General features: G+C 38.1%; 1 protein-coding gene across 7 annotated transcripts in view; it reads right to left on the bottom strand.

Moving 5' to 3' along the window:
- The window catches only part of DPF3 (double PHD fingers 3), a 232,847-nt gene that overhangs the window by 112,357 nt on the left and 95,454 nt on the right, over window positions 1-25,036 (bottom strand). For 4 of the 7 annotated variants that reach the window (XR_015746727.1, XR_015746725.1, XR_015746726.1 and 1 more), the window contains exons 1-2: window positions 9,261-9,385; window positions 6,151-6,311 (exon numbers count right to left, since the gene is read on the bottom strand). Coding sequence is in view for 2 of the 7 variants with exons in the window: in XM_087951622.1 (XP_087807748.1) it covers window positions 6,151-6,311; window positions 9,261-9,328 (229 nt within the window). In the remaining 5 variants the exon portion in view is untranslated. Of the gene's footprint in view, window positions 1-6,150; window positions 6,312-9,260; window positions 9,386-25,036 lie in introns of those variants that run through there. The other 3 variants (XR_003371153.2, XR_015746728.1, XM_026671098.2) reach the window with 1 other exon arrangement.

A 25,036-nucleotide genomic window follows, 5' to 3' on the forward strand; every position in this document is an offset into this window, starting at 1 on the left:
GCTAAAACTCAAAATAAGGAACAAGCATGATGTATTATAATATAATATGGGCCTTAATAAAAGACAGGATGCCTCAAAGTAAGTGACATTTGGCAATCTCCTTCTCATTTTGAAAGTAGCATTTAAGCAACCTTGCATCACAGAATCAGATTCAACTGCAAAACTATCCATCTGTGACAAACTAGGTCACCCAACTGAAAGAAGATTTCTTGAAGGTGGGGAATGGTTAGATCAGTACAACAGCTTCAATTTGTTTGGTAGCTTGAAAACACCAAGTGAGAGACATACAAAGCAAAACAAAATTGAAAGAACAGACTCAGGCAAAGCACATGGTAAAAGCAAGATACAAAGATGCTTTCTTGCCTGGTAAGTATGGCTAACAATTGTCCCAGTTAATTTCAATAGAAGAAGCTGCAGATGGGTGGAATTTCTTTTTTTGTTTTGTTTTGTGTTGTGTTGTACATTTTTATTCCTGCAGAGCAATTGTACTTCCTAAGAAAAATGCAAGAGGAAAGGAAACAAATCTCTGTCACTCGCTCTATTTTTCAAGTGACAAAAACCTTTCCAACTCAGAAAAAGAGCAGATAACCCCAAGAAGCCCGGATCAAAAAGAGGCACAACAAGACTGGAAACTATCCTACATAAAAATCTGGCTTTCCTTTACTAATTGACAAGGTTCTGAGCTAACAAGCAAGCAGGGTAACTTCAGTCTTATTCATCTGAGAAGAATTCTTCGTATGACCATCCCTCTTAAAAGTAGAAGCTATTGATTTTGGAAAAGGAAAGGGAAGTGGTGAGATGAAGTCCCTGCAAGATAATTTTCTCTCTTTTTTTCTTTCTTCTACAGTCTTTCTCTCTCTCTCCTTCTCCTACTCTTTCTCTCCTCTACCCAAAAGACCCCAAGCAAGACAAAAGTAGGGGAAATATCAAGGAAAAGAAATGTTCCTGGCTATGTATGCATCCAGCCAGGTCTGCCTGAATAGAAAGGATGATCATAGGCTGGAATTGGTTTAGGCTGGGTTTGGCTTGGGGTATTGTCTTCTCTTCTCCTGAGCTGCCTTGCATTTCAGTGTTTTGTTTTTAACCAAAAGTACTAAACATTTGATTATAGAGGAAGTATCCACATCCACAGTGAATTACGTTGCTTATCTCATTAGTGTGGAAGAGCCATAACTCAAAGCTAGTGAAAAAGCTACAGGGAGAGAGGAAGACAAAGAGAGAGAAGGACTTGTGCACCGTATTGTTTAAGATTAACTCTGAACTGTTCACCATGAAATACAGCCTTTATCTGAGGAATCAGATTAGTGCAAAAAAGAGGGATGATTTAAAAATAAAAGTTGGTTTTGCTTCTTACTGTAAATAAGCAGTAGTGCCATGAATTGCACATAAGTCAAAGAGAAAGGGAATTAGGGACAAATACATCAGTGTCAATTTATATATTTTTATTAATTTGTTAACCCAGCCATATGGTTGATTCATCATCATCCCAAGCCTGGATAAATGGGAAGGTTTAGGGAAAGTAATGGTGAACTACTTTGTAAGAAATTGATCAAGAATTTTCTTATGTACAAGCTGGCTTTAGAAAGGGGTGTAGTACTCGAGATCACTTTGCCAATGGATTATGGAAAAGGCACACAAATATCAAAAGGGTCTATATAAGTGTTTTATCTCTTACAGAAAAGCTTTTGACTATATAGAACACAATAAGCTATGGGTGGCTTTGTGTGATCTTGGTGTCCCAACTAAGGCAGGCAATAGTGAGAACACTCTATGCAGAAACAGGATCAGGATCAGTAAGTGAAGTTCAGGATCAGTAAGTGAAGTCAGACAGGGATATATTTTATCACCATTTTTGTTCTATCTGTATGATGAGGTCCATGGAGATTCTCAGTCATCCAAGTCATGGTTATTTAAGAGGCAACTGGACTTTCTGGTCAGAGTTAAAGAAGCTTCTTGGATGAGAAGCTAAATGTGTTCAAAGAAAAACAAGAAAGTCTAGTTGCCTCTTGAAAAAGGACCTTTGGGACGTGTGTGCTAAGGTAATCATGCGGAAATTAGATCTAGAATTGCCTGATTTGGAAGTGAACATTGGAGGAAGAATCATAAATAACCTGAGGTACGCACAGGGGTGGGATTCTACCAGTTCGCACCTATTTGCTAGAACCGGTTGTTAACATTCTAAGCAGTTCGGAGAGCCGGTGTTAGAAGAAATTACTGGCCTAATCCTGTAAGGAAGGCAGGAAGGAAACATTCTGGTGTTGCTTACAGAAACTGCCTCTCCATTAACCCTTATTACATTCTTGGCAGGACTAGACTTCCTGTCTCAGGAACGTCTCTGGAGTTATTTTTCCCTCCTTTGCTAGTACTTTGGTTGTGTGGAGTGACCATTCAAAGTTACAATGGCACTGAAAAAAGTGACTTATGACCATTTTTCACACTTACGACTGTTGCAGCATCCCCACAGTCATGAGAGGCCAGGCAAGGAGATGTGTGCCTCGATGTGAGTGATATTGAGTTGGCCACATCCAGCCAATAACATGACCACCAAGCCATGTCCACCAACTAAGCCACACCCACAGAACCGGTTGTTGAAATATTTGAATCCCACCCCTGGGTATGCAGATGATGCAACATTATTGACTGAAAATAAAGAAGACCTGGAAAAAATGATCTAGAAAATCAAGCATGAAAGTGAAAAAGCAGGACTGAGTCTTAACTTCAGGAAAATAAAGATAATGACAACAGGTGCAGATGAGATGTTTAAAATCACAAAAGAGGAAATTGAAATAGTTTGAGAATTTATCTTCCTTGGATCAAAAATTGTTCACAATGACAATTTTACAACTGAAATCAAATGCAGGCTAATCTTAGACTGCACTGCAATGGTTAACATGAATAAGATATAGAAAAGCAGAAATACTGATATAAGTACAAAAAGCAGGCTACTTAAAGCAATAGTTTTCCCTATAATGATGTATGGATATGAAAGTTGTACAGTAAGAACTGCTGATCGAAGAAGAATTAACACCTTTGAACTGTGATGCTGTGTAAATTATTCAGTATACCATGGACAGCCAGAACAACCAAAAGAGAGGTGCTGAATCAGATAAAACCAGAAACAGCACTGGAAGCCAAAATCACAAGACTACATCTGATTTACTTTGGCCAAGTCATGCATGCAAATTCATTGGAGAAGTCAGTGATGCTCGGAATGGTTAGTGGATCAAGAAAAAAGGGCTAGCAAAGAACTCACTGGCTTGATACCATCTTATCTGATTCAAAGATGAAATTCAATCACTGAAAGAAGCTGTGCTTGACATACCAGCATGAAGAGCACTCACCTATAAAGTTATCAAGAGTTGGACACAACTGAACAGTTAAAACTATCAATTTATTTAATTTTGCTGCATTTATTTAATTTAGCATTGCAAATTTGTCAATGCTATTTATATGTGTGTTTTTTAAAGGGCTAAACCCAATCTATTTGACGTATGCAGGTATGTAAAAGATGATCATCTGTAATTAGAAAATATTCAACAACTCAGGATAAGACTAGGTTAGAACCTAAGCCTCGGAGCCCTAAACCATGATTCTAATCATTCAGTGACTTATCAGGGAAGTTGAAATTTTACAGGAAAGACCCATGTCTTTGAGCACATATATCAACCCTTACAATAAGAATTGTCAATAAGTCCTAGATATTGTTTTGTAAGAAAAAAAAATGGAAGGGATCCTCAAATGAAGTAGCAGAAGCAAAAGATTTATGTACCTATCATTATTTTAGGGAGCTCCTAAAACTGATTTTTTTAAACTCCCCCACATGCCAACATTTTTTCTGTAAAATTTAGGAGAACAATCACAGATTGAATATCATTCCTTTATTTCCAATAATTTACTGACTTATTCTTCAGTCCTGTTCTCAAGGTCCTTCCTAGCTTTCTTCAGATTGTAATCCAGAGGCTCACTCTGACTCACAAGGATTTGTGATTTGGCACCACTAGGTTAGCATTGTTAGGTCATAACTGCAGAATTAAGCTTTCTAGATTCGATAAGCAAAAGCATAATGTTCAACAGAAAAAACAAATAAATGAAGAAAAATATTAAAAATGTTCCATAATAGTTCTCTAAAAGAGAACTCAGCAAATGAAAAAAGGAGGATAATAAATGCCTCATAATACTTGACTAAAGAATGGAGCTATTATTCCAACATTCTGCTTTTTCATGTCCCCACACACACAGTGTCAATTGTTCCTCATCAACTGGACTGCTCAGCTGGGAAATGAGCCTTGGTAACCCAAGCTGTCCATGGTTACATCTCAACAGTAATGAGAAAAGGAACTCATGCTGTACCAAAAAAAATGGTAACAACTGATTTGATCCCACATTTATCATAATCTTGAGAATAAAGAGAAAATTGTGCAATGTTTCCTTCAGTATGTATCAGTAACTAACCTTCAAGATTTATCAGTTAGGTATCATTTTTTACATTCTGTATAAGATTATAGAGGAAATTTAATTTTGGAATTTCACGCAACAAGAATCCAGGGGCCATTTTGACTAAAACTCATTTTTACACATCCTGAAGTGACCACATTTAATCTTCAATCAGAGAAAGTAGAAGGTTTGGCATAACTGTTTATCAATTGACCATAATAGTGTCATGCATTTGACTGACTGTTGTTCTCTTTCTATATTGCTCTCCCTACTTCGATCCCATATTGGGAGTACAATGGCAGAATTTTTCATCTACAACAGGTATCTCCATCTCATGACCCGTGGTCACATGCAGCCCTGGTTAGCTAGTAATGTGTCACCACAAGATCATAATAAAAAATATAAAATAAAGGGAGCTTTTATTTATATACATGAAATATATTATATATTTTATAAGTGGGCCAAGAAAAATCCTCTTCAGTCAAGTAAGCCAAAAGGTTGGAAACACCTGATCTAGAGTGATTCTGAACACTGAAATGACCCTCTGAACAACTGAAATCTGTAATTTTCTTTGCAACTATCTTCCTTCTTCTCTGTGCACATTTCTTAATTTTCTTATGCAATGGAAGAAATGCCTGTAGACAAATATTGTTTAATTTCATATTCTTCCGTTCAAAATCACCTACTACAAGTTTTTTTTAATTATCTATTCAGGTAACCAATTAAACCAAGACCTCTGTGTCTTCACTGGATGCTTCTTTCAGCAATTAAAAAGCTATGCAGAAAAGGCCATATTACAATTTCTTTTTAAAATAGAGGGGGGAAGTTGTATCTCATTGTCTCCCAGTCAGAAACAGCTTACATTGCTTACACACACACACACACACACACACACACACACACACACACACACACCAGAAGGAGGAAACCACAGAATTCCATATAATATATCACTTTACTTTTATATTATAGTTGCAAGTCAAGCTCTTTCTCAAACTGAATGTCTTTCAAAATAGTGGCTTTGTGAATTAGTGGATGTAGTGGTCATTTGTGGATTTTTCTTTTGGAAAATAATGTATGCTATTTTCAGGTGTCTCAAAAGTATTTTCCTCTCAGCTCTGTTTAATACAGTTAAACTTTTGATTTAAGGAACTAAATGACGGAAGGTGTCCATTATATCTGAACGCCTGTTAAATATGAAAATATCCCTTTCATCAATTTATAATGTTGATGTAAAGATGTCATTACATAAAATCATGTAAATTGTTGGTGTAATGACATCACTACACCGACAATATGAATTGCTCATTAAAATAAATGAAAATAAACTGAACTGTTTCATCCAGACTACCTCTGATGCAGCAAGATTGTATGTGATTTGGGAGGATGTCCAGAGTTAAAATTTGTTCATTGCCTCCAAGGTCTGATAAATATGGGTTTGTTCAATAAATGTTTTAATGAATTGTCAATTCTGTTAAGTACTGCTTTTTCGTTGCATAGAAATAAACAAGTTGGAGTGATATAAATTGGGGATAGGACAAAATTTGGCTGTATGCTGGCACAGAATGCAAACTGGGAGAATAATCGAGACTTTCTCATATTCTGTGGCTACCAAGTCAGCCATTTTAGGCTGGTTCTTCAAAAAGTGGCTGCTCAGAACTTTTAACATTCCTAGTAAAGGAAGCCCACATGGCTTCCCACAGGTCATATTTGTACCTGGTCCTCGATGTCTCTTTTCCATCCATATGTAACAGTTATTCTGAGCAACACCAGTCTGCGAGTCCAGGAATGGAAGACGAACACTACGCTCAGCACAGAGACGGGAATTGTAACTGCGGCAGTGCTCTATGGCTTCTTTGTAGAACTGGTCCCCAAGACTGCAAAGGAGAGAAAAAAAGACAGAGCACCCATAAAGTAACTCCATCTACCCCAAGAATGAGCTAGTACAAATAGGAGAAAGTGTATGGAGTAACACGCGAGGGATAAAGGTAAACGAAAATGTATGCTCAAAATGGATTGTTGACTTACAAAGGAAGGGGTTAGTTATTTTTCAGCTTAGGATCAGTCCAAAGCTTGACATGAGTAATATTGCCCAGATTAGCCTACAAAGGACTTGTCCTGTTTATTTAATACTCCAAATTTTGTGAGAAAAATGTGAGAAGAAGAGAGAGAGAGAGAGATTCACTCCTTTGATAAGTCAGTGCCCTCCATCACTTCTTGCCAGATGACAGACAATATTGCAGAGATTTTAAAATCATCAAATTCTCCCTCAATATAATCTGCCAGACTCTGTCGCTTGGGCAATCTGCCATCACTCCTCCCTTCTTAGCTGTCTCCATTTCTAACAAAGGCTCTCACACCTGAACTACAAAAATCAGGGCAACCCTTAGTAATTTAAAGAAGTCTGTTTATCCATGTTTTTGCAGCTCGGATTTGCTATCCTTGGCATTAACAGCCACTAGACACTAACTAACAAAAATGCAGCTTAAAATTGGGTAAAAGTAGACAAAAAGATGTCAGCAAAATAATCTGCCTTCCAGCTGATTTCACCCTCATCCCTATCCCTACCCCGTAAAGATACTTGCACCCTCTTTATCCAGAATCCTGTTTCATTTCTCTATCTTCAATTTTGCATCTCTTCTCCAAAACCTCTGAAAATCTTGCTTCCTGGAAAGTTTGGAAATTTGCCAGCTTAGGCTAAGCCAAAGTCTAAGAGAGCAACATAGGGAGAGGGAGGGAGGGAGGGAGGAAGATCCCTCTCTCATTTCCCTGTTTTTCTCGTCTCCTTGATCGATAAACTGATAGAGAGGCGAGATATAAATCCAATAAATAAACCAAATGGGTTGGGGTTGACTTTGACAGGGGCCATTTAGAGTATTGTTCATATATTGTCTATCATACAACCATAATGAACCATTAGGATAAATGATGTTTTCCAGCACGAGAACCAGATCCGAGGATCAGTTGACATTTTTAGCTGCTTTCAAAACTGAACATTCTTGTACTTAAGTGAAAATGCATCCCAACTCCCCCCCGCTGTGTCACCAAGGATTCTGTGGTCCAGGTGGCACAGGAGGCAGCCATGCCAAATGACGCACAAGGAGGAAAAAAACAGCAGTGGTCCAAACCGCCTCAATCCGGAGCTGGCACAAAAGAAGATGCTGCCTGAAATGATGGATTATATACCACCCTCTCCAGTTCCATATGCAAAGCTGACAGCACTTGTGGCTGAATTTTATTCTGAAGCAGGTGACAATATAGCCAAGATCTACCAGCTACTGGAAGGCTGTATGACACACACGAGTCTCCCAACCCCCAACACTTTCCTACCTTTCTCCACCCCAATACCCGCACCATGCCTTCCAGCATAGGCAATCTGATGCCCCTCCCTCTGTTCAGTCCAGCTGTCCCATCTAAAAAATGCAATATTCGGAATCTTTTTAGGGAAAAGAGGAGAGGAAACAAAACTGGTTTTAAACAACAGGGCCCATTTCACCATTATCTCCTATTCCTTTAACCATTTCCACCTAACAGGCAATTATATAATTTAACTGAAGACAAGTACACTTCTTTGTGGACAATTGTTTGTGCTGACACAGGCACCAGTCAGCAAGCTGAAAGCTTGTCATTTGAACTAATAGCTATCTTATACATTTCTTCAAAGGGTACATTCCTCTCCGGAAGGAAGGAAAGAAGGGAGGGAGGGAGGGAGGGGAGGGGAGGGAGGGAGGGAAGAGGAGAGGAGAGGAGAGAAGAAAGGAAAGGAAAGGAAAGGAAAGGAAAGGAAAGGAAAAGGGAAGGAAAGGAAAGGAAAAGGGAAGGGAGGGAGGGAGGGAAGGGAGAGGAGAGGAGAGGAGAGGAGAGGAAAGGAAAGGAAAGGAAAAGGGAAGGGAAGGAAAGGAAAAGGGAAGGGGGAGGGAGGGAAGGGGAGAGGAGAGGAGAGGAGAGGAAAGGAGAGGAAAAGGGAAGGGAGGAAGAAAGGGAGAGGGAGGGAAGGAAGGGAGGGAAGGGAAGCAAGGGAAGGGAAAGGAAGGAAGGGAAGGGAAAGGGAAAGGGAAAGGGAAGGGGAGAGAGGGAGGGAAGGGGAGAGCAGAGGAGAAGAAAGGGAAGGGAAGGAAAGGGGAGGGAAGGAAGGGAAGGGATAGGAAGGGGAAGGGAAAGGGAAAAGGAAGGGAGGGAGGGAAGGGGAGAGCAGAGGAGAAGAAAGGAAAGGAAAGGAAAGGAAAAGGGAAGGGAGGGAGGGAGGGAAGGGGAGAGGAGAGGAGAGCAGAGGAGAAGAAAGGAAAGGAAAGGAAAGGAAGGGAAAGGGAAAGGGAATTCCTTCTGAGCAACCAATCTGCTTCAAGCTGAGTTTATACTCAGTCTTTCCTGAAACTCAGTATATTACAATAATAACAGTTCCAGGCCTATTAAATTTCAGGGTTTACAATTTCCATTCAGAAAGTCTTTCCCACTAAATCTGTTAGGAATCAGAGGTGGATATATGCTGCAAAATCATGTGACTTGCATGATTTTTTAAAATTATCAACAAGTTATACATAAGTTTCAAACTAGGTAGAACCAGGAATCCCTGAAATATTATGCTGCTTCTGCCCTTCTTTTTGAAAATAATGAAAAGAGGAAGTACATGATGCACTTGGATTATTAAAAAGCAAGGGAATCTAACATGGAGGAGGAACAAGTAAGAGAAAGTTCCATCAGGGCTTGGGAACCGAATCAAGACTGAAGATCTTAGGGACAGAAATCCACACCCAGGTAGAAGACTGACCCCTAACATTAATTGTATTCTATTCTCCATGGATGAAAGAGGAAGTAATATTTACTACCTTTCCTTCTGTGATGGTAACACATCTCTGAATCCAAAAAGAAGAGTTGCAAAGGATCCTGCTGCCATCTTGTCTGAGCCAATTCTCTTCAGTAGATGAAAGCCAGGAAGCCAACCTTGAAATGGAAGGCACGGCATGGCTGAAGGAGAGCCTCTCAGACAAGAATATATCAAGAGCCTTTCTTATCAATCTCAGCCACATTTGCCATCTGTGCTTTCTCTGATGAATGTGGGAGATGGTTGAAACAGAGCCAGGTACGTTACACTCTAGCTGGAATCCATGAGCACTGCAGTAGCCAACTTCTGCCATGCCTTGCTTCCCGTTTCCAAAAAGAAAAAGTGTGGGTCTGATTTGATCCAGCTGGGGTATGGTAAACTCTCATCAGCACTGTTTAGTAGTAGAAGAAGGGTTCTGTGAAATCTTGCAACTCCAACCCCAGCCCTGAAATGGAATTAGGCTAACTTACTCCTCGGAATGAGATGGTGGCCAGCAGATATCTCTACCCGGATGCCTTTAATAGTGGTGAAAAACCTCTTAATTGGATACTGTAATAGTTATAGACCATGGGAGGGAGGATGAAGACCCACAGAGAAAGGGGGTTGTATGGGGAAAGGTGTGCTGACTGTGGAAAGCAGTGATGAAAAGATGCACTAGGAGAAAGCAAAAGATGAGGAACTACAATTTAGCCTTGCCTGGGAGATGCCATTGTCAGCATCAATGAGAAGCTCCCTTCCATGATCTCTAAACAGACAGGTCATGTACAATGAAACAAAGCAAAAAAAACAACAACTTCCATACACTGTCAGGACATTCTAGAAAAGAAAAGTGACTAGTTAGTGCTTTAACAGATTGTATAGGGACAAAGAGCCTTTGTATGTGTGAAAATATAAAATTTAATCATATGACGCAAAAGCACAAGTTAAACCAATAAGAAATAGACTCATAATGCTACGTGTCTTTATAAGCACTGTAAGCATCCTGATGCTAAATCTGTTCTTGGGGTAGAGATCTAATTATCACTACATGCTAAATAGTTTTCTCTTTACGTAGGAGCTATGGTGGCATAGTGCAATATTGCAGGCTAATTCAGCTCATTGCCAGAAGTTTGATCCTGACTGGGCTCAAGTTTGACACAGCCTTCCATTCTTCCAAGGAGAAGCCAGATTATTGGGGACAATATTCTGACTCTGTAGACCATTTAGAGCAAAGTACTATGAAGATGAACGTAAATTTAAGTGCTATTACTGTTGCTATTTACTAAGGTGACCAACCGTCCTCCTTTAGGGAGGACAGTCCTCCTTTTGTAACTTCTGTCCTCTCTCAAAAAGTGTCCTCCTACATGTCCTCCTTTTTTGATATTTGAAGACTAATCTGTAATTCTCTGTATTTGATCAATGCTGATCCAATCTGTTGTGTGTGATGTGACGTATTTGTATTTGACATGACGATTCGTCAAGGCTAGGTACAATGCGGCGAGACGCGATTATGAGATGCATGCACTCCACACAGGAGAATTGTTTTGAGACAGTGCGCCGCACGCAAGTGACTTTGTTTTTTTTTTTCTTCAATTTATTTGTGTCCTTTTCATTGTAAAAAGGTGGTCACCTTATATTTACTCATGAAGCACATATTTGTTTTCCTGCATAATACAAGTCAGATGATCTGTGCAAATAAAATTGATTCACATTTTCCACATCAGAAACATAGCACCATATTTGAAAATGCTAATCTTTTCAACCATGAATTACCAATACTAGGAAATGAATTCAACCACTGGGAAATGAATTACCAATACTACTTTTTTAAAGGCCAGAGAAATCACACATAAATACAACCTTGTTCTCCTTTTCTTTTCCCCCCTCCCTGCTTAAACTAAGACCACCATTTGTGGCAAGTTCCCTCAAAAACTTCATGACAAACAAGATACCTAACTCCCAGGAGTTTACAGTTAACTAAAGCCAAGGTGCAGGGAAGATTAAATATTAATGTCTACTGTTGAATTTGTCTGTGGAATAAACAATATAGGCACACAAAATGTCGCCAGAAATTGTGGGTAATAATTCTTAGGATTTTCCAGCAGTCAAAGGGGATGGGAAAACTGATCCCACAAAATGGACTCAATTCCTAGTGGAAGTACAAGCAAAGGAGCCCAGTTAGGATAGTAAGGGAGAGGGACAGCATGAAGGAAATGCAAGCTGTGTAAGGCAATGCCAGCCTCCCAAGACAGTTCGCTAGACAGAACTTCCAGAACTTCCTCCCTGTTTTCAATTAAAAACTTGTGGTGGGGAGTGGGAGAAAACTCAAGCCTCACTCCAAAGCCATGACTCTGAATCAAAGCTATAATTAAAGATGGAAAATATGCACATTTGAAATCTAACTCACAAGGAAAACGAACATTTTATTTCCCACCTCCCCCTTCATAGTGCATTCCACTTATCAGTATTATCCAAATTTCTTTCTCTGTTGAAATGAAGATGCACTATAAAATTCCAAAGAGAGCATGCGGAATGAAAACAAAATAAACTCTCCCTTTTGCTTAAGTTCCCTCCCTCATGGAGCATTCCTTCCAATAATGAAATATGAGCAGTGCCCGTCACTTTGTATTAACAGAACCAATGAAATGATAAACTACAGCACTCCCTTCAAGGGATTATTTTTAGTTGAATGCCTAAAAATAAAACTAAGTTTTTGAAACTAAATGTTTTTTTTAAACTGGCAGCATTGAGGATTGTTTAATGTCCAGTTTTGCTCTAGGCAAAAAAAATGTTGCAGAAAAATTGAAGGGCCTGGCAGTTATCAACTGATGGCCAAAAAAGTTATTTGTAGGTCAGCAAATAATTTCAAGCAATTTTAAAACAATGTATTTGAAAAATCATATGCTCAATTGTCTCCCTGTTTGAACGGTAAGCAAAGTTCAAACAAAGCCACACAAGAAAAGAATGTGCTGCATTTTAATATTTATGCATGAAACTTAACAGAACAATCAGAGAAGCACGCTATCTATGAGTATGACACGTGCTTGTGCATGCACACTTGCACAAACAAATGGAGAGGATTGCCTGTGAAGCAGCTATGCAAGTCATCCAGAAGACTGTCTGGTGTCCTTGGTGAAGCATCTCTCTCAAATGCCTTGCATAGCCTTGGGATGACCATGTTTTCAGTTCTGCTAACTGACAAATAACTGGGGAATATCAACAAATTAGGACAGTATTTCGCAACCTTGGCAAGTTTAAGATGGATGGACTTCAACATAATTCTCTTTGCTGGCTGGGGGATTCTGGGAGTTGAAGTCCCCTTATCTTAAGGTTGCCAAATTTGGGAAACATTGCTGTAGGCAATGACAAGTGGTTGAACATGGTTGGCATTCTGTTGAATTCAAACTGGGACCATTGTTGCGGGTCCCAGTTTGCCTTAACTGTTTTCCAAACTAATCAGAATTATTTTTAAAAATCCCCACAAAAATGCCTGCCCTCATGATTATTTCATGAAAGAATATTTACAGAGCAAGCAGCAAAATAGATAATTCTGAAATAAGTGATTTCAGATGATAAGTGCTTTGCTGTGCAAACAGCAACTATAATTTATTTAGGCTAATACAGCAGCTATTGTTTACAGTAAATGCTTGCTAGACTAATGTTTTTTATTCAACCAGATTGAATAAACAAAATGAACTACAGTTATCTAGTATATACTACAAAGATAAAAGTTAACATGAACTTAACAGAGTTTGCTGTAATTACAGGACTTTTGGATAAATACCATTCCTATAGCTGTTCTTCCACTTATTATTTTTTCTACAGTAGTCCTGATATTTATTATTACGGCAAAGTTTCAAATACACTTGATATATTAGCATCTTGGTGGGGCTGCCACAAAAGATAAGAGGCTCAAATCTTTCTCGTGGACTTACTGTCTGACCTTAAGCAAATGACAATATTTTAGCTTCAGATTTTGGTCAGCAAAGCAACAGGAATGATAATTAGAAGGATTGCCAGCAGTGCAGTTTACCAGGGCAGGTCAAGATGGTGATTGCAACTGTACAGCCAAAGATCCATCACTTTTTGTAAGCATTGCTTACAAAAAAAGAGGGTAAAAGTTCAATTATGCAGTCACAGCTGCCATCTTGACTTTTAGAAACCCCTCCTTATGGGTGTTCCTGACTGAAAATTTATCTGCAAATTCAGTACCTCTCTCTCTCTCTCTCTCTCTCTCCCTCCCTCCCTCCCTCTCCCTCTTTTAAAGACAGGGAAAAATCACTTCAGCTCCTTCATCAAATGATTTGTTCTTCTACTTCTAACTTTAATCTGTTGCAGAAATTTTTTGGGAGAGCACAGAAGATGAACACACAAAGACTTTAGTCTTTTTTAAAAGGTTCCGTATAATATGAATACTGTAACTATACAATCAAAATGGATCAAGAATTCAGTCCTCCAACCATTAACTGAGTTTCAAATTTCTTTCTTTAGCAGACAAATATATGATAAGGTAGGCAAGTGCAACATCGTCTAGTTTTCCTCATACATTTCATATCCAGAAGCAAGCAGTAGTGACGCATTCGACAGAAGGAAAGCCAACCAAGCTGCTGCTATGTGTTAACAGCCATGTAGCAGGGACAATGTCGAGAAATACTGCCAATCTAGCCAATGCTGGAAAAATGGTAATACTTATTCCTTTCTAAGAAATACCAAAAGACTTCCAAGAGCCATGGGGACACAGTGGTTAGAATGCAGTACTGCAGACTACTTCTGCTGATTGCGAGCTGACTGCAATTTGGCAGTTAGATTCCCACCAGCTTAATGTTGACTCAGCCTTCCATTCTTCCAAGGTCAGTAAAATGAGGATCCAGATTGTTGAGGGCAATATGCTGACTCTGTAAACCACTTAGAGAAGACTATAAAGCACTGTGAAGCAGTATATCTAAGTGCTATTGCTATTAATGGAACTTCCAGTAGCTTTTCATGTGTTAAGAAGAACTGTGGGGTTCAGTCCCACCAAAGATCTGATTAGAATAAACACCCAGTTTATTCACATATAATCATACACATTAATTAAATAAAATTAAATCAAGATTTCAAGGAAGGCATAATCCTTAAATAACATGAGAACTACAACCTTTATTGGCTAAAGTCACAAAAAACAGCAAAGATACGTTCACCAGACAAGTTATTATCAGCAGTCTGGAGCTGGGAAGGAAAGGAAACTGAAACTACAACATTCAAGAATTAATTTAAAAAGCTGCACATTCTTCTCCCATCTAGCTATAGAGGTAGAAAGGGAACATAATTCCTTCCCTCTTCCTTTTCCCTTCCTTTTCAACAGTAATCTGTTTTTTGTAAAATCTATTCTGAAGAAAACTGAAAATTCAAAAGCTGGGACCTTTTTTGTAGTCTTTATGAACTGGAACAAAAGAACTGAATTAATATGGAAGTTTAAACATGATTATTCCATGCCTTTGGAGGTGATGGATCACCCATTGACAAGTGAAAGCATTACTGCCAAGACAGATGAATAAAAGCAATCTTTGGGGACATCTATTCTAGTAAGGGGAAAATATCACACTTTCTATACAGAGTTCTTCCTGTTTAATAGACAGCTTGTCATTATTATACGATTATACCGGTTTGTTGGACTTCCAGGCAAGATTTTGTGAACTAAAGATATTGCTGTGAAAGAAGAGTTAACGAAGATGGCAAAAACCAAGGAATTGGTGAGTAGACCACTTTCTTGAAACCTCTTTGGATAAGGGAGAGGATGGGAGATTGCCCGTATAAGCTCCAGAGAGCTTATTGCCTGTATAAGTTCCTGCTCACCAGGAGACCACAGGGCAATGGTTTTCAGCACTTTGGTTTGAGCACTTGAGAACAATGAGATTAGCTACCTTGATTGAAATCACAAATCTTACTCTCTACTACCTTTCAGAAATTGCCTATTCATAACTTTCACAAACCTCACTAACTATTAGAAATTCCCTATTAATCATTTAACAGTTATTAGAAACCTTTGGAATGAAAAGATTGAAAAATCATCAGGTGTAATGGATGGTACTTGTGATGAGGATACTACAAGGAATGTAGAATAGTCAGAATCTTGCTTAACTAAACCTTTACGATTCTCACCCTAACAGATATACCCTGGGAAATTCTAGAGAGTAGCTATCCTTACTTTCTTCTCTGTCTTCTATGCAGCTCCAGCCCGTGTTGCCTCTTGTCTGGTTTCCCCATTCCCAAACTGGAATTCTCCTTCCTTGTTGGAAAATTGCTGGTTTACTGTACGTAGTCCATCAGAGCAACTCCCCTTCTGTGGGCATCATGTCTCACATTAGAAGCGGTGTGATAAAAATGTTGGATAAACAATATTAGGTTAAGATATTGGATTAAGATTAGGGAGTCCCAAACTCAAGTCCATTCTCAACCATGGATGACGTTGGGACAGTCATTCTTTCTTAACTCAACCTGCATTACAGGAATATCAGAGAGAGACAGAGAAATGAGAGGAGAGAGACCTTAAGTGCCTGTTGAACTTATGTATGTTTCATTATTGACTTTCAGAACCCATATAATGGCCCCAGTGGCATTTGTACCAAGGACATCAAAAGACAGCGTAATTGTCATGGTGCAATTTAATTACATTAAGTGATGTAAGGGCATCATATCTAATGCAAGTACATAAATTCACGTCATTTACATGCTGACATTATAATGCATATTTCATCATTTCCCCTTCCCCACTTGCTCACCCCCATGGATGCCAGTATATGGTAGACAATGTGCAAAATGGATTAATTCATTGCATTTCTTTGGATTTGTCTCGCATGCCTGAACTTAAAGCATAATCCAGTCCCATAATTGCATAATTGGTCTGTCACACTGCAAGTTTGCAAAACTGAAAAGAATTATGTAATTCTGTCCTCAAATGACTAGCTTCATGTAATGAAGTAATTTTGGCTTTGCAATATGACTCTCGTAAGCTACAATTATATTTAACAACTCTATAATAAATTTACATTAGTGTAATGATTAGATTTTATTTTGCTCCAGAGCCTGGCCTTCAACAAAACAAATACAAAGATATATTTAAACATCTACCTCCCTTGAATAGATTTGCAGTAGTAGAATTTGATAATGCATAAGAAATGCAATCAGCATACATAATGAAAGGCTAAAACCAATTTTAGCAGTCTCATCCAATACATTATTATCACCTTAAAAAAGTACACAAGACTGAAAATTAAAATTTCTGCTCTTTTAAGGAGATTCCCAAATGTTATTTTAAATTCACGTGTCTTTTTTGTCTATCAAACTAACATCATTGAACCACACTAATAATATCTGCCCACAAATATAAGGCTATCTCAAATTCTATAATAATACAATAAAAAGCTGCATCCAGATTATTTCTATTCATCAGTCACAACTGTATCTGTGAAAAGTAAACGCTGGGCTCACCTGTGGGAAAATTCCATGGAAAAGGACCAATATTTTCATCCAAGATATTACCATTATTTAGAACTCTCTAAAAGGATGAGTGGGTTGCAAATTCCTTGGAAGATAAATGCATGGAATGCTGTGATTTTATCAAAGTTGATAGGTCAGGATTTCCATGAAACTTTGTGTGGGTAGGACTAGATTTGAGGTACAGATTTGTATGAAGTCTAACCCAAAGTATATGAACCTGCTTTGGTATGTTTTTTTTTTTACTTCCATTTCTTGTTAAAGGAATTTGACAGATGCAAAAAAAAAGGATTAAAGAGCCATATGCTTGTTCAGAAACCATGGTTAATAACACTACTACCTCTGCCAATGGTCTGAAATCAGGTTATCTCCAGCAGCATTTATTTCTGAAACCATCTACCATAAGCATAGGCGAGCCTTAGCAGTCTAATGTCTTTTTAGTCTGTCAACTGAGAAAAGCTGGTATAAATGACACTCTGATTCCACAGATATCTAAAAGTCAGCTGGGTGACCAAAATATTCCCAATGATGACATCTGTACTCCCTTTACTCCCTCCCTCCATTGAGAAGTCTAATGCTGAGATGTAGACAAGAATATAAGAATTCCATCAGGCTGGGTGCAATATTGCTAACATTTTACACAACTTAAGTTTTAATTATTCATTAAAATTATTTTTGCTGCATTGTGGTATGCCTCAGAAATGAAATGCATCCAGGTAGTCCTCAACTTACAGATTTAACAGATAATCAGAGTTGGAAGGGACCTTGTAGGTCATCTAGTCTAACCCCCCGCCCAAGCAGGAAACCCTACACCATTTCTGACAAATGGTAGTCCAATCTCTTCTTGAAAGTCTCAAGTGAAGGCGCTCCCACAACTTGTTCCATTGGTTGATTTTTCCCACTGTCAGAAAGTTTCTCCTTATTTCCAGGTTAAATCTCTCCTTGTTCAGTTTCCATCCATTATTCCTTGTCTGGCCTATAGGTGCCTTAGAAAATAGCTTGACCCCTTCCGCTCTGTGGCAGCCCCTCAAATATTGGAAGACCGCTATCATGTCTCCCCTGGTCCTTCTCCTCACTAGACTAGCCATGCCCAGTTCCTGTAACCATTCTTCTTATGTTTTAGTCTTAAACTTACAGCAGTTTGTTTAGTGACCATTCAAAGGTACAATGGCGCTGTAAAAATGACTTATGACCATTTTTCACACTTACAACCATTGCAACGTCCCCAATGTCACATTAAAAATATGCATTTCTACTAAGCAGGTCTGTGGCATGACAAATTGTAGTACAAGTTACAATAGCACTGTAAAAAGTGACTTCTGACCATTTTTCACACTTATGACCATTGTAGCATCCCCGTGGTCACATGATCAAAATTCAGATACTTGGCAACTGACTCATATTTATGACAGTTGCAGTGTCCCAGAGTCATGGGATCCTCTTTTGTGACCTTCTGAGAAGCAAAGTCAACGGGGAATCCAGATTCATTTAACCATTGTGTTACTAACTTAACAACTGTGGGGATTCATTTAACAACTGTGGCAGAAAGGTCATAAAACGGGGCAAAATTCATTGAACAAATATCTCACTTGGCAACAGAAATTTTGGGCTCAGTTGTGGTTGCAAGTGGAGGACTACTTGTACTAGAATCTGAAAAAAATAAATTAAAAATACACACTTTGACTCAGATGATTTAGTTGTATTTTTTTAATTTTATATTGGCTCATATGAGAAAAATCATGCAGTCCTATTGTGATTTGATGAGGAAAACCCATATGGGTGATAAACTGGGCTATTGAAGTTATACACGCCTAACTCTGGTTTGCTGACTAAGCAGAAAGGAAGATTACATGATCACGTGCAAGTATAACATTGCTGTTTCAAGTACTGTAATTATTTCCAAATTAATGGACAGTCACTTATCTGAGATTGTATAGGTTCTCCTGCTTGAGCAGGGGGCTGGACTAGAAGACCTCCAAGGTTCCTTCCAGCTCTATTCTGTTCTATTCTATTCTACTCTACTCTACTCTACTCTACTCTACTCTACTAACTTCAAAATTGACAAGTGCTAATTTTATGCAACTTCATGGCACCTTTTGAGGTATGTGTGCTTTGTTTCTTTGTCTTTTGTCTTTTTTGTTTGGCAATGTGCAATTAGTACGACATGCAACTAATTAGAATTACTTAATATGACTATATAAATTAATAAATGTATTGAACTTCAGGCTTAAATGTACAATGAAACCTTGATTTAACTAAACACATGGAGGAAAGTTGCCTGTTCTCCTGAATGTCTGTCAGCCAGAAAACTACATATAGTATTTGTCAATTATTTATGTGGTTTATGTAGCATCTGGACAATGTCGAGCCTTGTACTACAGAGTGCAAATCAAGAAAGTCAGAATCTCACAGTCTTCAAAGAGCCGTTTTATTGAAAGAATTAAAGGTAGGGAAGTACAGAATCTTGAATACTGTAAAGGGAGCCCCAGCCTTCTTTTAATTAGTGAGTTCATTAAGGTCAAGTCTCCTTGAATTAGGAGCTCTGAAAGGCTTTAGAAAACTCATTTGAAAGACCCCAGGTTTTCTTCTCACTCTATGGCAGGCTAATATATTTTTTTTCTTCCTTTTTAATCACTGAAATCAACAAACCGGTAAACTGAGAATAGAGGATGAACTAAAAATAAATAAAAGGTGAGATTGCACTATGAAGGACACATCCTAAGAGAAATCCTATACAGTGGATTACACAGCATTTGTGTCACTCCTTGGTTGGCTCCATGCTCATCTGATCTCTAAGTGCGGGCAGCAGGACCAATTTATTTCCATCTCAAATGCAGATCAAAACACAACCAGGTTAGAGCTTCTGGGACAGGAATCTCAAACGAAATTATGGGCAGGATCTGCATAGCATCTTGGTCTACAATAGGGTTGAATCACACTGTTGTACAAACAGAGGCAATACATCAGGCAGTGGATGATATATTTCATGAACTGGCAGTTTTCACATTTTCAGAACATGGGCGTCCAGATGCTTAGAAACACCCCCTAACATTCTCTAACTTTATCTCACTTTCTAATAAACATGGTTTCTGAAGAAAGATTGTAATTTCCACAAACCTCCAGGCTGCCTCCTTGCTAGAAAGATTTGTCTATAGTCTTTGGATGCTAAGTTTTCTTCCTTAGGATCAGAAACCCAGCAATTCCAACAAAGCAGGAGCTTTCCTCCCCTTGGGTTGCTATGCTCAGTAGAAACCGCCATTGCAATCCTAATCATGTGCATTATGAAAATCGCAGTTTAGGAAAACAAAGGTGGGATGCATACTTCCACTTAGGGTCCATTGTAACTTCAAATAGTCACTAAGTAAGTCAAGGAATGCCTGTACTATAAATTTACTAGCTATTAGATGTGAAGGCATTGTTAACCCTATGTGCCTGGAAGTGCATACTGCACTTCACATGCTTTTAGGTCTCTTTCTCCTCTCCAGATGCAGCAGCTGGGACGAAATAGAACACTGACCAAAATCCTCAGTAAAATTCAATTTAATTTAAGTTATTTTTATGAGGTACCCAAGATCACAATTACCAATTGATCCAGTTTCTTTGAACCATAGTTAACTTTAACGAGAATCCCCCTAAATGGAAATTCATTTATTCATTTTTTTTTTTTGTTCAAAGGCATATCTTTAACTGTTACCCTCAAACCTGAGTAACAACCAGACTATTTTTGGAAAAATAAAAAATCCAAGCTCTCTCCAAACTTACAAGTGTGGCTTCTTCTATCTAAGACTATACTGTTTTGCTTGCCAAGTATAATAAGAATTTTTATTCTAACATATATAATTAAATTAAAAAGCAATGGGAAATTGTAAAGTTCTATGCATCATTACTGCTGTGTAAAATGGAACTTATTCTCATTATTCTCTTATTTTCTCTAAAAGGTTCTGTTCACTGGACACCAAATGTTTTAAATGACTAGGAGATCATATCTGATTTTCTATTCCAAAACACATATAAAGCAAATACCATTCAGATAATTCTCTCCTGGTATGCATGTGTGCATAATGCAAAAATTGGCTTAGAAATACTTATTTCTATCATGCAGGATAGTGGCATGACAAATTGTAGTACAAGTCTTTCAACTTTTGATAAACCAACAGCAACCCAGCTATCCCTGTAGAATAAAAATCACAATTTAACAGTGGATGGAAAAAAGGGACTGTGAAGCCTATTTTAATTGTCAGCTGTATAGTAATTTATTATATGTGGGAGGGAGGGAGGTAGAAAGCCCACCTGAACATGTTATCTGTCAACTTATTCCATTCCTTACATTTGTTGCAGACAGAACCTTGTAAGCAGTTTACAATAGCTTTTGTCCCCCTTGCATCCAAGGAGGACAATTTCATAGGCTCCTGATATCACATGAAACTACAGCCCAACCTGGAATATATTTTCTTTGTTTTTATTTTTTTATTTTTTTTATTTTTATTTGATTTGTCAATTGTTTACAAGATAATAAGTATAAGTGTATACATAGTTGTGAATACATGAAATGGGTACATATAAGAAAAATAAAAGAATAAGAGAAACAATAGGACAGGGACGGTAGGCACGATGGTGCGCTTATGCACGCCCCCTACAGACCTCTTAGGAAAGGGGTGAGGTCAATAGTAGACAGTCTAAGGTTAAAGTTTTTGGGGTTTGGGGAAGAAACTACAGAGTCGGGTAGAGTATTCCAGACATTGACCACTCTATTGCTGAAGTCGTATTTCCTGCAATCAAGTTTGGTGCGGTTTACTTTGAGTTTGTATCTGTTGTGTGCTCTTGTGTTGTTATGGTTGAAGCTGAAGTATTCATTGACAGGTAGGACATTGCAATGTATGATTTTATATACCATGCTTAAGTCGGACCGAAGACGGCGTAATTCAAGGTTTTCTCTTTTGTCTCTTCTCCAACCTGAAGACTCAGAGCTGCAGTTCCTGTGTAAGCTGGGAATTCTGGGAACTGCAGACTTAACACAGCCAGTGAGGGCGGGTGGGGAGGGGGAAACAGATGGTGGAAGCCTGTCCTAGACTGAATGGATGAAATTAACCGTAAGTTAACCTGACAAGATAAGAGCAAAGGTGGTTTACCAAGATGCCAATACTATAACTGATACTGTATCACTAATTCCCTGTTAGAGTTGACAATAGCAGAGGGACAAAAATTCTTTATCTGGAGGATTGGAGTAGCTAGAAAATAACTGTAGAAATGAAAGTGAAAAAGAGAACCCTTCTTGGACTGTGATTTATCTTGCAGAAACGGCACAGGTTTAAAATCTAGTTATTCGTTTTGCACAGTAGAAAAATAATAATAACAAAACGGTTATATGCATCATGGGGATCATTTCTTTACCTTGAATAGTTTACCTATCAATTTAGTTTCCGAAACTATGACAAAAGGAACAGACTGGGGTGAAAGAAAATGTTTATATACTATTAGTAATAGTCTTCTAACAAATATCTGTGTTTGCAGTGCCAATGACATAGGCAAAGGAAGTAAAAAGTTAATGATTAAACTGTAATTGCATTGCTATCATTTCTCTCAAATAAGTCAGTGGGGAAAAAAATATTGTAATAGCTGATGCTCCAAATGTGATGCCACCCACTCTAAAGTTCCTAGAAAGCTTTCAGATAGTACCAGCTATATACAAACTCCTGAAAGCCTTGGATGGTATTCCAAAGAAAATAAAAAATAGTTATCAACTTGCATATTTTAACATGGCAAGAAAAAGAAAATATTAAATGATATACAGATAGAATGGCAGTTATAAGCCATTTCGATTCAATGTAAATGAAATAATAACCATTTAGTTCTTGTTCTCTATCAGTTCTTGTTATGCTTCTGACAAGCTAGATAAGGTGCCTCTTAGTTTCTAAAGAAGTAACAAGCTATTTCTTTGCTTGAAATACCACCACAAGTTACTTCTGGAGATTATCATTCAGAAAAGCTATCATTGGATCTTCAGTCTCAGCTAATTAGCTGGCAATGGGTTGCACAGTAATTCTCATTCTTTTAATACCAGATCAGTTGTGACTGGCTCTTGACAAACTCCAGATTTTATTTATTTTATTTATTATATTTTTTTAGCCACACATCTCCCCTGCAAGATTATTCTGATCAACGTCAATTTAAAAAACAAAAACCTGTTGCCAAAAAGTAATTTAGAATCAAAGAACAATGTAAAGTGATGGCTAAGAAACAAGGGACTACAACAACCATCCTTCTTTACCATACTGAAGGAAAGAGAAAAGCTGAGAACTCACATTGCTGAACAGCTGAATAGTAACAAAGAGAACATTCTTTTTTAAAATGGGAAGATCAAAGCTAAAACCTGAAGCATCCATATGTGGGAATAAAATACAGAAAGGAAAGTGTCAAGACAATAATAAACTGCAGTATGCAAAAACAAAGGGAAAATGTTCTGGAATTGCTCCAGCTGAAACCATCTACTCTTGCCTGGAATGCATCTGTGAATTTCTGCTTTAGGTCATAGAGGGAAAAAGGCTAGAACAATGAAAGGCAGGCTGCAAGCTTTTTGAAGGAAGATAGCCATGTGCAAAGCAATCAGCACAAGTCTTTGACATGACATATAAGTACATGGGCATGTGTTAATTATCCAGAAACCAAATATTCAAAAATTTCTTAGGAATTCTAAATAACTTTTCTCCTAAAAAGTTTACACCACTGAAATAACATTAGAGCTTTAATATATATTGCCTGTCCTGAAGCTTTTACATCTGTTTCTTTTCTTTTATTTCCATTACACATTCAGAAATAATTTTTATGAGGAATAAAAGAAGACTTCTAAAGTTCTCTGTTGCCAAGATGCATAGTTACTAAACAAGGTGCAAAATAAGATACTCTGCCCAGTGCCTTCATCTTGTATGACAAATTACCACAACATCAGTCATTAAGAGGGATATCATATTTGTTATGAAAGTCAGTTTGGTGAATTGGCTAAGGCACAGGCTACAAACTGGGAGACTATGAGTTTTAGTCCTGTTTTAGGCATGAAGTCAACTAGGAGGACTTTAAGCTAGTCATTCTCTCTTGGTCCTAGGAAGGAGGCAATGATCAACCGCTTCTCAAAATGTTGCCAAGAAAACTACAAGGCTTTGTCTGGGCAGTTGCCATGAGTCAGCCTTGACTTGAAGACAAAAAAGTAAAAATAAATGTACTGTATTTGTCACCTATTATAGAAAAGATGGCAGACGGATCTGGTTTTTATACCAAGTTTAGGAAAAATTTGATTGCTTGATGTACTATAAGTTAGAACATGATCATTAATTTTACATTCAGTTCCTAAGCACGTTCAGCTTTATGTATTTTCATCTGAACAGCATACATTCAGTTTGGTTCTACATATGAAACCAAAATGCAGAGCTAGAGAGGGATGAATAAGGAGCTGATGGAAAGGTACAGAGGTTGTAGGATACTATAAACTGGGGGTGTCCAACTTTGACAACTTTAATTTGTCGACTTTTAACTCCCAGAATTCCCCAGCTGGCTGATGAATTCTGGAAGTTGAAGTCCACAGGTCTTAAAGTTGCCAAGGTTGGACACCCCTGTTATAGATTGTACCTGGACTCATGTCTCCAAATGCTTCTCTACATAAAAAAAATATCTGCAATTGGGAAAATAGCATATCAATGAGCACATTTTGTCCTCCATGTGGGCCTCCTTTTTGGTTTGTTTGTTTTTATGCACACAGTATCTAAATAAATGAACAATATTTATCAAACTCTGAAATATTTTAAAGAACTTTTCCTCAGATTGATTTCAGAGAGCTGGGCAAGAGAGCTTCTGTTACAATGAAAACTACATACATATTTGTTACAGTGGCATTTGATTCTCCTCCAAGACACTCAAAATAGAATTTTAGTGTTGTAATATCTTGGTGATGTAGGTCAAGCTGAGAGGTTGCCATTTGTCAGAGGCAATTAGTTCTATGTTTCAGCTTCAGAGATTTTGTCACAGAAGGCATAGGAAAACTGCCTATTTCTTTCCTTAAGCCACCTTATAGGTTCATTTGCTTAGAGCAGCTTTTGACAATTTCCAGCAACAGACATGCAGACCAAGGAATCCTGCAAGTTGCAATTCACACATTTGGAGATCTTCCAGGCTGGAGAAGGTGGCTAAGAGAGATCCAGTTGCCTTGCACTCTTGGAAAATGAGTTTTACTTCCTGTACAAGTACCATTTTGTCCTATGACTAATTCCATTGGCAAAACTACCAAACTTTGGAGTATTTGGAATGATGAGCATGGGCCAAAAGCCAACTATGGTG

Source organism: Notechis scutatus, chromosome 1 (assembly GCF_049901735.1).
Source record: "Notechis scutatus isolate UNSWTSFEM ecotype Mainland chromosome 1, rNotScu1.2, whole genome shotgun sequence".
Lineage (NCBI taxonomy): Eukaryota > Metazoa > Chordata > Lepidosauria > Squamata > Elapidae > Notechis > Notechis scutatus.